At 37.0% G+C, this 13,965-nt stretch overlaps 1 protein-coding gene across 1 annotated transcript in view; it reads left to right on the top strand.

The window, feature by feature from the left end:
* Positions 1 to 13,965, top strand: part of TRDN (triadin) — a gene marked incomplete in the record, with an annotated part of 469,162 nt that overhangs the window by 72,970 nt on the left and 382,227 nt on the right. Inside the window, 1 exon segment of the mRNA XM_036767544.1 lies at positions 1,466 to 1,675. Within this exon segment, the coding sequence (XP_036623439.1) occupies positions 1,466 to 1,675 (210 nt within the window).

A 13,965-nucleotide genomic window follows, 5' to 3' on the forward strand; every position in this document is an offset into this window, starting at 1 on the left:
ATATGGCAGTAGACCAGGTGTGAGGTGATAAGGGCTTGTACCAGGCTAGTGGCAGTAAATAGCTTTCAACCTCTAAGATGGCAGATCAGCTTTAATTTTGATCCCCAGGGCTTTTATGAGCCTGCTCCTAACTACTCTTTCATTTTCTGAGATTCTGCTCTGCGATTCAGAATCTGAAAGATTCTGCTCTGCTCCTTTCCTAGGATCAAATCGACAAATAATGCCAAAAGAAATTATAATCTAGAAATGTAATACAATGCTATTGTGTATAAGAGATGACAAAAGGGACGGTTTAAAAAAAAACTGGGAAAATTTGAGTGAACTGATGAGAAGTAAAGTGAGCAGAAACAGGAAAATAATTTACACAGTAACAACTATATTGTAAAAGTGAACAAATGTGCAAGGTTTAAGAACTCTTATCAGTGCAATGACTAGCCGGAAGTCCAGAGGACTGATGATGATGTCGTCCACCTCTTTTCAAAGAGGTTATGAACTTAATATGCCAATGAGACATTTTGAATTGCTTGACTATACATATTTACTATAAGAAGTATTTTGTTTTGTTTTGTTTTGCCTTGTTTTAATTTTCATTCCCTCAGCAGCAGGGGTGAAGGTAGTGGTTAGGGAGAGAAAATAAATACCAAAAATGCTTATTAACTGAAAAAGTAAACTTAAAGAAATAAAATAGTCATTAAACATCTGCCCTAATTCCAACCACTACTCTAGCATGTTGGTGTACATGATTCTCCTTTTTTAAAGAAGATGTGCAAATGAATTCAAACTCTACTTAAAAAAAAACCCAACAACTTTTAGTACAAAACATTCAAAGTGAGTTTATTTCAGTTGTGTCCAAATCTTTGTGAGCCCATTTGGGGTTTTCTTGACAAAGATACTAGAGTGCTTTGTCGTTTTTTTTTCCAGCTCATTTGTAACAGATGAAACTGAGGCAAACAGGGTTACATGACTTATCCTGGGTCGCACAGCTAATAAGTGTCTGAGGTCAGATTTGGATCATGACTTCCTGACTCCAGGCTCCATGTGCTTATCACTGTGTCACTCAGTTGCCCTCCATGGGAACGTGGCCTGATACTGTGTATTGACTTGAAGCAGCATGCATGGTGGAATCAGAAATAGAAAGAAGGGGCAGAGATGGGAATAACATTACAAAGAATCAGGCAACTGATAGGGAGCAAAGAAATCAAAGATTATAAAAAGGTTTATGAGTATTAGATGATTGGGAAAATCATGAGGCTGTTAACAGAAATTAAGAAATCTGAAGGGGAAACTAGAAAATAATATTATAGTTTTCATTTTGCCTCTGCCCATGATTTCTTAGTCCTGAAAATGGAATGTAGTTTAGCATGTTCTAAACAGCGAATGTAACTTCTATACCCTTTGTCATCTTTAAAATGGATAGCCTAAAGATTTCTAAATTGTCTTCTGTTATGGTTTAATGTTTCTATAGGTCACACATCTACAACCACCACTGTGATAGATGGCAAAAATGGATCTGTGCCCAGGACATCTGGGAAAATGCTGAAAAGATCAGTGACAGAAGATATCGTCACGACGTTCAGCTCTCCAGCTGCATGGCTTCTGGTTATTGCCCTAATCATTACCTGGTCAGCTGTGGCTGTTGTCATGTTTGATCTAGTGGATTACAAAAACTTTTCAGGTAAGACACATGCAATTTTGCTTTAGAAATCTCAATTGTGATTTGCTTTTTATCTACCACATTTGGGGGGGGGGGGGTCCCTACTCAGTCATTATGCATTCATTAAATGGTACATGTGTCTATACCAGCAATTGTTAATCTGATGTCTACAGACAAACAAGAGAACTATGGATAGATTTCAGAAGTTCATGAATTTGAATGGGAAAAAAATCACACCTTTATTTTTGCTAATACCTAACTAAAATGGAACATCGCCTTCAAATCTGGTTGTAGACAACAAACATTATTATAAGAAGGGATCCATAGTCTTCACCAGATTGGACTATCAGGGGTGTCCATGATAATTGTTGCTGTCATAACTATTTATACATATACTTATATATCTATATACATACACATATACACACATACATATATATATGTATGAAAGAGTAAATAGTATTTTATATATAATATACAAGTATATGATATAATATATAATAATTAATACAATTAATCATTTACATACCATTTAAAGGTTTGCAAATCACTTTACATCTATTATTTTATCTTTTCAACTGTCCTGGAAGCTTGGTGCTATTATTATCCCCTTTTTATAGATGAGGAAACTGAAGCTGACAGGTTAAGTGACTTGCCCAGGGTCACATAATTAGTGTCTGAGGCTGAATTTTAACTAGGTCTTACCAATTCCAGGTTCAACACCCCACCCACTGTATCATTTATCTGTCATGAGAAGCAAAAAGGTTAAGAACCCCTGAAAATGTTTAGTATATCCTTGTAATATTAGCTTTTGAATAGCTGTTAATATATTGATTGTAATGAGAGGGAATCTGAGGATTAGGAGGGAGATGGTGTCATTGGTAGAAGTATGGAAGGTCAGTTTGGGGGTAGGAGGTGCAGATGATTAGTTCACTTTTGGAGTTGACTTATTGAGTCCAGTATACAGGTAGGACAGAGAGATAGGATGTGGCCAATAGGGAGATGGGACGGAACTCAGGGAAGAGACTGGGGAGTCTCTAGATTATATCCATCTTTTGAAGAATTAGTAGACAAGTAATAGTTTTGCTGAATTGAATACTGATTGATTGGTCCTACTCAAAACCTGAAGCAACAATGTGAAAGCAAAGGCCTTTGAAATAACCCAGCAAGGCATGGTAGAGGAGACTTTGGGCCATGATTATATATTTCAAAAACCGAAGCTCTCTTTCCCCTACAAATCTCAGTTTTCTTGTTCATTCTCTCCTCATTGGTTTTAGCCTTTATTAAAAAACTTTTTCGGCAAGAGTAGAGACAGGAGGATGGCAGCTGCAAGTACCCTAGCTTCAGCTTCAGACATTTGGCTCCCTCATGCTCATAGTGACATTTAACAGATGTGTTACTGAAATTATCAAGTGAAATAACATGAACAAACAATTTGAAATCATGGAGTTTGAGGCCTGTGTTAAACTAATAAATCAGATCAAATATTAGGTGCATTTCAGAAATTAGAACAGAACTTATTTTGTAAATAATGACTTAACGTGGTAGTGACACGTATGGCAACAGTGATTATAACAAATCTAAGGATCTTCTTCATCATACCTTTTTATCATAATGATTACCTGGGTTTATCTAAGTGGAGGAATGATATATCTGATGACTATGCTGCTTAGTGTAAGGAAGTCTGAACCAGGAAGCAGGATTCCTTGGATCAAATCCCAGTTGCTGATATATGACCATGGGCAAGCTCTCTAACCATTCTAAACCTCAGTTTGCTCATTTGTAAAATGGAATGAATAAGACTTGTACAGTTTCCTTAATTCCTTAATTCTGTTCTACTGATGCTGTTTTAACTAAATTAAAGAAACATTTATTAAGTACCTACTGCACACATGATTCCATGTTTAGGAACTTTGAGAAACAGAAACATTAGCTAAAACAGAATCTGTCCTCATGAAGCTTAAAATGTACTATTTAAATAAGATGCATGCATGAAAGATTATTCAAAAATTCAATTCAATTAAGGATTTGCTATATGCAAAGTACCACACTAGGATCTGGGGAAAGAAAAAAAATGAAAATAAAAACAAAATCATTTCTCTCCTCTAGGAGCTTATAAATTCTTTTTTTAAATTTTTTTTTGGAGGGGGGTAGGCAGGGCAATTAGGGTTAAGTGACTTGTCCAAGGTCACACAGCAAGTAAGTGTGTCAAGTGTCTGAGGATGGATTTGTTCTCAGGTACTCTTGACTCTAGGGCTGGTGCTCTGCTCATTGTGTCACCTAGCTGCCCCTAGGAACTTAAATTCTAATGGAGATCATAACGTGTACATAGAAAATAACAGAGTAGTTTCATATAAGGGAGAACCCTAACAGGTGGTGAGACTGTGAAAGGCCCCCTTTATGAGGTTCATACAACTAGCCAATGTTGCAGCTAGGACAAGGCAGTGTTACATCCAGGCTTCTGTCTTCCCACTTTTCTTATCTTATTACTCATTCCCCATTCTGAGACATAGAAGTGAGGATATAGAGTGTTCAGGTATGATGTATAAAATGTTCGAGAGACATAATTTCTAGGTAATTAAAGATTTTATTAATTATGGCTAATGAATAGTTAATAAAAAGATTGTTCATTTGGCTATCTCTCTTAAACCAAAGATGGATCATGGCAGCTTCTTGATGCTTATATGCCCTTGGAAGAATGGCTGTTCCCAACAGTCAGAAATCAACTCTGATTGGTTAACGATTAATGAGAAGAATGAATATTATAATGAGAGGTAGACCTAATCTAGTGAGGGACTGGGGGACATGACTTTGATTATATCACTTTTATTCTCAGGCCACCACCAGTCTGGGAGTAGTCTGAGAGTGAAAATGATATAATCTAGACAAATGATCTACCCCTCCCCAAGCCTGAGTAGAGCACAATCCCCACTTGGGTGGGGTCTGAACAAGATTGAGGAGAAAGTTAATCCAATCATCCAATCAACCCTATTTTTCAGGAGCTGATTTGACCTAGTAGAGAATGATGAAATAGGAAGGGAAGGGAAAAAATCCTGCATCTCCCCAATAGTAAATGGTTATTAATATAAAAGAGAACTAATCATTTCTCTCACAAAAAAGGAGATAGAGGAGGGGAGAAAGAATGCCATGTACTAAAAACAGGTAGGCCAGTTTGTCTGTAATGTTCAGTGTGTGTGTGTGTGTGTGTGTGTGTGTGTGTGTGTGCGCGCGCGCGCGCGTGTGTGGTGGGGGTTTGGGGGTGGAGGAGCATTAGAAGGAGGAGACAGTAACACAAAATAAGTCTGTAGATGTAGGCTTGAATAAGACTGACCAGTTTAAAATGCCATCTTAGGGATTTTAAAATTTTATCCTAAAGTCAGTACAAAATCACTGAAATGAATAAGGGAAATGTCCTGGCCTCATCTCTGCTTTAAGATTATTTTGATAGCTCTTTGGAGGACGGATTAGTAAGAAGAGAGACTAGAATCAGGCAGACTAATCAGGAGGCAATTGTGATGCTTAAGTCAAGAGGTGGTGAAAACTGGAACCAGGATACTTGCTGTGTGAAGGCAGATTCAAGAGATGTTCATAGATTTGGAGCTGCAAGGGACCTTAGATATCATGTAGTTCAATTTCCTTTTCTTACAGATGACAGAGCTGGTGCCCAGAGAGGTGAAGTGATTTACTTAAGGTCACCCAGCTAACAAGTGGCAAAGCTGATATTTGAACCTAAGTTTTCTGATTCCAAGTCAGAACTCCTTCCTTTGTACCACACATAAGACTTAGCAATACACTGGATATAAGGGTGGAGGCAAGGGAAGAAGTCAAAGTGAGTCTGAGGTTGCCAATCTGAGAGACTGGAAGCAATAAGTTAGGAAGCAGGTGTGTAGCTTTGGTGAGAAGTTAATGAATTTATTGTGCACAGATTGAGTTTCAAATGACTATGTGTCCACATAGAAATGTTTGCAGGTAGCTAGAGCCCAGGAGGGAGTAGTGTGCTGTATATGTAGATTTGGTCATTATCTACATAGAAATGATAATTGAAACCATTGGAGTTGATGAGATCATTGAGAGAAAGTGTAGAGAAAGGAGAAGAGGGGCTTTGGGGACAAATATACTTAGGGATATTAAATATGCAATAATACATGGATATATCTATGTATGTTTGTATAATGTATAATATAAATATGAGGTGGTACTATTAATGATAATCCAATTATAATATAACATATGATCATTATTTTTTTTCTTTTTGAATTCCATACTTTATTATTTAATATTTTTTAGTTTTCAGCATTGATTTCCACAAGATATTGAGTTACAAATTTTCTCTCCATTTCTACCCTCACCACCACTCCAAGATGGCATATATTCTGATTGCCCCGCTCCCTGGTCAGCCCTCCCTTCTGTCACCCCACTCAGCCTGCCCCATCCCTTTTCCCTTTACTGTCTTGTAGGGCAAGATAGATTTTTATGCTCCATTGCCTGTGTATCTTTTTTCCCAGTTGCATGTAAAAAGAAATGTTTTTTGAGCATCTGCTTTTAAAACTTTGAGTTCCAAATGCTCTCCCCTCTTCCCTCCCTACTCACTCTTCCTAAGAAGGCAAGCAATTTAACATTGGCCACACATGTATCATTATGCAAAACACTCCCATAAATAGTCGTGTTGTGAAAGACTAACTATATTTCCCTCTATAGTATCCTGTCCCCCTTTATTGAATTTTCTCCCTTGACCCTGTCCCTTTTCAAAGGTGTTTGTTTTTGATTACTTCTTCCCCCATCTGCCCTCTTTTCTATCATCCCCCCTTTCTTATCTCCTTCCCCCTATTTTCATGTGGGGTAAGATACCCAATTGAGTGTGTATATTATTCCCTCCTCAAATCAAATCTGAAGAGAACAAGATTCACTCATTCCCCCTCACCTGCCCCCTCTTCCCTTCCAATGAACTGCTTTTCCTTGCCACTTTTATGTGAGATAATTTACCTCGTTCTGTCTCTCCCTTTCTCCTGCTCTCAATATATTCCTCTCTCATCCTTTAATTCGATTTTATTTTTTTAGATATCATCCCAATATATGCCATCTTGGAGTGGGGGGGAGGGGAGAAATGGGGAGAAAATTTGTAATTCAAACTGTTGTGAAAATCAATGCTGAAAACCAAATGTTAAATAAATAAATTTAAATTAAAAAAAAAAGAATGGGAAAGGGAACATTAAAAAAATATATATTTTACCTAGATATCATCCCTTCATATTCAACTCACCCTGTGCCCTCTGCCTGTGTATATGTATATTCCCTTCAGATACCCTAATACTGAGAAAGGTCTCATGAATTACACACATCATCTTTCCACGTAGGAATGTAAGCAAAACAGTTCCACTTTAGTAAGTCCCTTGTGATTTCTCTTTCTTGTCTACCTTTTCATACTTCTCTTGATTCTTGTCTTCGAAAGTCAAATTTTCTATTCAGGTCTGATCTTTTCACTGAGAAAGTATGAAAGTCCTCTATTTTATTGAAAATCCATATTTTGCCTTGGAGCATTTTACTCAGTTTTGCTGGGTAGGTGATTCTTAATTTTAATCCTAACTCCTTTGGCTTCTGGAATATCATATTCCAAGTCCTTTGATCCCTTAATGTAGAAGTTGTAAGATCCCGTGTTATCCTGATTGTGTTTCCACAATACTCAAATTGTTTCTTTCTGGCTGCTTGCAGTATTTTGTCCTTGACCTGAGAGCTCTGGAATTTGGCGACAATATTCCTAGGAGTTTTCTTTATTGGATCTTTTTTGGGAGGCAATCATTGGATTATTTCAATTTCTATTTTACCCTTTGGTTCTAGAATATCTATATTTCCTTGATAATTTCTTGAAGATGATATCTAGGCTCTTTTTTTTGATCATAGCTTTCAGGTAGTCCAATAATTTTTAAATTATCTCTCCTGGATCTATTTTCCAGGTCAGTGGTTTTTCCAATGAGATATTTCACATTGTCTTCCATTTTTTCATTCCTCTGGTTCTGTTTTATAATATCTTGATTTCTCATAAAGTCGCTAGCTTCCACTTGCTCCAATCTAATTTTTAAGGTGGCATTTTCTTCAATGGTCTTTTGGACCTCCTTTTCCATTTGGCTAATTCTGCCTTTCAAGACATTCTTCTCCTCATTGGCTTTTTGGAGCTCTTTTGCCATTTGAGTTAGTCTATTTTTTAAGGTGTTATTTTCTTCTGTATTTTTTTTTTGGGTCTCCTTTAGCAAGTTGTTGACTTGTTTTTCATGATTTTCTTGCATCCCTCTCATTTCTCTTCCCAATTTTCCTCTACTTCTCTTACTTGCTTTTCCAAATCCTTTTTGAGGTCTTCCATGGCTTGAGACCAATTTATATTTTTCTTGTAGGCTTTTGTTGTAGGCTCTTTGACTTTGTTTACTTCTTTTGGCTGTATGTTTTGATCTTCTTTGTCACCAAAAAAAGATTCTAAAATCTGAGTCTGTTTTTGCTGCCTGTTCATGTTCCCTGTCAAATACTTGACCCTTGAGCTTTTTGTCAGGGTATGATTGCTTGTGGAGCATAGAGTACTTTGTCCCAATCCTTAGGGGCTGCACTGCTGTTTGCAGGGCTACTTCTACACAGCAATCTCTGCCACAGCAGTGCTCCTCCTCCCCCAAGAACTGCCAACCTGGGACCGTAACTCAGATTCAAGCAGGCTCTGCACTCCTGCTCTGATCCACTGCTTAATTCCTCATACCAAGTGGGTCTGGGGCCAGAAGCAACTGCAGCTGTAGTTCTGGAAATAGCCTCAGAGCTGTACCACCTAGGCTGCCCCTGGGGCTGGGGCCAACTGCACACTCCTTTCACTTTGATCCTGCAGTTTTTCCACTAACCTGCTCTGTTGTCTTTGGCATTTGTGGGCTGAGAGGTCTGGTAACTGCCACAGCTCAATGATTCAGGGACCTACCACCTGTTCCACCTGGCTCCCAGTCTGGTTGGTCCTGGCGTGGCCCACGCTGGGCTGTGCTCCATTCTGCTCCCAGCTCCATGCGATAGACCCTTCCCAGCCACCATCCAGGCTTTCCTGGGCTGGAGCCCTGCTCCTTCTGCTACTTCGTGGGTTCTGCACCTCTAGAATTGGTTCAGAGCCATTTTTTACAGGTTTTTGGAGGGATCTGGGGGAGAATTCAAGCAAGTCCCTACTTTCCAGCTGCCATGTTTGCTCCGCCCCCACATGTGATCAGTATTAATAATTATGTGCTGTATATGAATATGTTAAATGTTATTTACATATAAGTATATAATTTACATATTCTAATTCTAGTTGACAATAATAGTACCACCTTGTGTTATATATTATATATGGACATATTGTGTATTATTGTGTATGTAATGTCCCTAAGCACATTTGTTATTTGTTTTAAAAAAATCATAATAATAAGCTGATTGTTGAGTTGGTTTTCAGTGTGAAGATTTATTTGTTACCATAAATAATTCCTGTAAATAGACAGTATTGAAATGTTCACGATATATTAATGCCCATAAAATGTTTTGAAATGCCTATACAACTTGTTCATTGAAATAATAAAATGAACTTTTAAATAGAAAATAGATGGTAAATTTTTCTGAGAAGATCTAATTCCCTTGAGTCTGTTCCTAAAGTCAATAGCATTACTGCATTTATGTAAACATTTGGACAAAATATCTAGCATAAAATAGGTATCCCTCTTTACTCCATTGAAAAAAATGTATTACTCAAAAATTAAATGTAAAAATATAGAATATATATATAAATATGTTAAAAACAATATATTATAATATAATACAATTACAATATAAAATACAATATTAATATTAACATAAAATATAATTCTATTGAAAATTAAATGTAAAAATATTATATGTGTATGTATGTGTATGTGTATATATGCACATACACATACACATACATACATACACATTTTTTCTCATATCTCATATCCTGCATCCTGTTTGCTCCACCTGCTGCTTCGCATACACACGCGCACACACACACACACACACACACAAACAGACTTATGTGTGCATATGAACATGTTTTCTGTGTTTGTCCTTCATTCTCAAAGAGGACCATGATATCAGGGAAATGATGACATGACTTGCAGTTGACTTTGATTTGAGTGAGGGAGGGCTGTGTAAGTTCACCAGCCTCACTTTCTCCTCCAGAGCCATCTGGATCCAGGGACCAGGTATTTACCAGGATGACTGGAGATGATCCAGGATGCATTGGGAGACCCTGGCCCTTGTAGGCTAAGGCCTTTTCCTATGCTCACTTACAGTGAGGTAGAGTCCATTCAGTGAATAGGCCTATTTCAGAAGTGAGTCAAGGGATGGCCCCTTTAATTAGGAAAAGAAAAAGAAAAGTTGGGAGGGGAAGACCCTCAGGGTTGCGGTTCCAAAGAGAAACAGTAACCATGGACATTTGCTCTAAGCCTGGAGGGCCCAAAATACAGCCATTAAGTGGATCTTGTGGCTGGACCTATTGTGGTCCAGCCTATGAGCTTCAGAGTGAACAGGATTTAAGGTTTTGTGGAAGGAAGGAAGGAAGGAAGGAAGGAAGGAAGGAAGAAAGGAAATAAGGAAGGAAGGGAGAGATAAAGAAAGAAAAATGTATATATGAATGTATATATATCCCAGATCCATGCCCTAGGTCTTTTTTCACACCATAGGCTAGAATGATGTTTTCCTCATCTCCCTTCACCACTTTCTTTAGTTCCCCACCCTCTTCTCTCTGCCTGCCTAAATTCAACCCATCAAATATAACCTCTTCCTTGTAGCCTTCTCTGATGGATCTCATACTTTCAACTCAATACCAGGAAGAATTAATCTCCCATTTATTCTAACTTTGAGTCACTTTGTTCCTAGCTCTTTTGTTTTGTTACCATGCTCTAGTTTGCTTTCTAATTAATTGTGCACATTTCTTTCCAGTCCCACCCCTACACCCTATCTATTATCTTGTAAGAACCTAAAGTTCAGTACCATGTTTATTCTATTTTTGCCTTTCCCTGGGCATTTAGCTCCATGCTTTGTACATAGTAGGTGCTGAAAAATATTTGTTGAATGAAAGAAATGCTGTGCATGCAGAGAATATCTGAGTAGCTTTTAAGCAAAGAGTTATTCTAAGCATTGTAGGGAAGAAAGCCTCCAAGGAGCTGATGACCTTGTAGGATCAATAAAATATAGACAGAAATAAATGTGATTAAAGGCACAAGTTCCATAAGGGATGTACAAAGTGCTATAAATTGAGAGGAGGACCACTAGGGTGATGAAGGTTTTGCAGATGCTGCCAGATGAGGATCAGATGAAGAAACTGGGGATTTGGAGACAAAGGGGATAAAAGGTTTAAGGGAGACAAGACAGCTCCCTTCAAATACCTGAAAGGCTGTCAAGTACAAGATGTATTAGATTTGTTTTCCATGGCTCCAGAGGGTACAACCAGGTAAGTAAGGTGCCAGGAAGGAGACAGAGCCTTCAAGTAAGGACAAACTTCCTATGAACAGAGCTGGGCCAGAAGTAGAGTGGGATTCTTCAGGAAGTAGTGGGTTCCACACACCACTGGAGGTCTTTACCAGAGACTGGATATCCATGTGTCAGGTATATTGTAGAGAGTTCCTGTACAGATATGGTTTGAATCATATTCACTCCCAGAGAGGGGAATAGAAGGCAGTTCAGTTTGGCTGGAATGGAGGATGTATATCAGGGAGAGATGGGTTGTGAGACTGGAAAGGTATATTGAAGGCCTTTCCAAAGTCTTTATAAGTTTTTTTTTTTAACTTTACTCAAGAATATCATTATTTACAGTCTTGTTATATGACCATAAGTACAATCTGCATGGGCCACATTAATTAACAGCTGAATAAATTGAGTTTTTATAAAAATAATTGCCAAAATCATGATACAGATGGAGCAAACAGGATGCAGGATGTGAGGTATGGGGTAAAATGCAGGATGTGACCAGTGAGAAAGTACTCAAGAAGACTATATATTTAAGCTCCCCCCACAGTGTGCTTATCTGTAAGCATTCACAAAGCACCTCCAACTCCCTGACATTCCAGACATTCCAGAGCAGAGCTCCCCTTCCTTCTCCCTTTCCTGTTCCCTTTACTTATCTACATGGACTAGGTGACATTGCTGAACAGCATTCCCTCTCCCTCCTCCTGTTCCCCTTCCCATTTTCATAGCTCCCCCTTGCTCCCTATTCTGTTAAATTGTATATAGACCAGATATCTAATGTGGCTAAGTGTTCTGTCTCCCTGGGGAGCAGGGACCTCTGGGTCCCTGCTTGGCGATGGTCCAAGTGAATTCATTCAAGATACCACGCTATTCCTCATCATTCTGCTGCATCTCGTTTTGGGGTGTTTGTGAATGCCCCCAAAGCCTCAAAATCCTCTTGAAATATTCTGTCTGTGTGCACAGTTTACCTTTTCAATCATAACAAGTATTTTAAGTCATATGGTAAAGGCATTCAAAATTACTTAATGGTACAAATATCATTTTGAATCACAACAGTGATTTTCCTTTCATGTAATATAAACAATTTTACTGTTTTAGACAAATTTTCCTTTTAAAAAATGAGATACAAAAAAATCTTCGTCGCCTTTAAACCTCATTTGCTATGTATGACTCTATAGAACAATTTATGGCTCAATTTTGAACCTTTAGAAAATACTTTGGCAACTGTGCCTTAATGCCTCAAAGGTTTGAACTAGAAGAAAGGAATTATATGTAGATTCCATTCACAAAGTGGTCATATGTAAAAAAATTTTCAGAAGTAAAATTCAAGTAACTGCAAAAAAATCTAATATAAAGTATTTGGAAAAAAGATTTTTAAATGCCTCAAATTTAAAAAAAAAATAGAACATAATTAGCTAATTAATAGTTATAAGATACTTCATTAAAAGGGATAATGTAACAATGATCCAGTAAAACTTGATCTAATTAAAAATTAAATGCTTAGTTCCTTTGGACAATGAATTCAAATACCATGGGATTAATGTAGTAAATTTCCTTTTATGTGTAAAATATGCTATTTCTTTTCATCTGTAGGTGAGCTGGACACATTTAATCCAATTCAGTTGCTAATTTTGCATTTCCATTTAGAAAGTTCTTACCTGGCTTTTCTAATGTTGACGATAAGAAATAGTTTCTTCATTTCAGTTGCAGTGATTTGTGGCATTGTAAGTAATAGCTTTCTGTTAACAATATTTATTTTTATTTGCCATTTGGTAACTTTGGTCCTATATTCATAATATAGATGAAGAGCTTTATTTATTACCTAATAAACTTGGAATTCCTTCTAATTTAACTAAGTAAACATTTTAACGTACTATTTTAGGCACAGAAACATTTGGTTTGTTATTTTGCTTAACAAATGGCGACAACAAATCCAAAAAATATACTGAGGAAAGCTAAGAAAATTCTAGAGTTAGCCTAGCCATCCTGAGCACTCGTGTATTATTCAGTGGTGCTTAGGAAAGTTCATTCACTCTTTGAGAATGCTAAGGAATATCTTAATGGCTTGATTCAATATTTCTATAAAGAGTCACTGAATTGGATGGAGGCATAGCTAATCCAATCATTCTGGCCACCTTTATGATCAATACTAATCATGAATGTTGAAGCAATTATTTGGCTATGTGCAGTGATTATTAAGAAGGCCAATGTGATTTGATTGTCCAAATAGGCATCTATTCATTTTGTCAGTATAGACGTGTGCTCCCTTTATATGCCTTGGTTACTAAAAGGAAGTAGAGAATAGAGTTGGGTCCAGGAGATAGTTACAGTAGAACTCAACATTTTCAATTGAAAGTCTTACAAGTAATGAATAAAATACATTTTAAAATAGTTTCATAATGAACTGTGTCATTTATCTATTGCTCTTGAAAATTAATTCCACTGATTTTTTTTCTTTTTTTTTACTGGCACTTGTCCCAGTTAAGCAGGTGTGCTATTTGTCACTATTTGTCAGGGTTTCAAATAGGGAGAAAAAACCTTCAGGGAAACCCTCAATTCACAGATGAACTTTCACCTTTAATACTAAAATTAAGAAAATAAATATGTATCTACATATATATTCAATATCTCTCTGTATATGTGTGTGTGTGTGTATATGTGTATATATATATATATATATGTATATATATATATATATATATATACATACACATATTTCTAATGGAGATTCAGTGAAGGTTTTGAATATCTAATTATATTGAATACAATTACATTAATTCAGTATAGTCTCCCCAAAATCTAAGGACTGTTTTATTTGGGTTTTTCTATCCTATATGCCA

Source organism: Trichosurus vulpecula, chromosome 7 (genome assembly GCF_011100635.1).
Source record: "Trichosurus vulpecula isolate mTriVul1 chromosome 7, mTriVul1.pri, whole genome shotgun sequence".
NCBI classification, from domain to species: Eukaryota; Metazoa; Chordata; class Mammalia; order Diprotodontia; family Phalangeridae; genus Trichosurus; species Trichosurus vulpecula.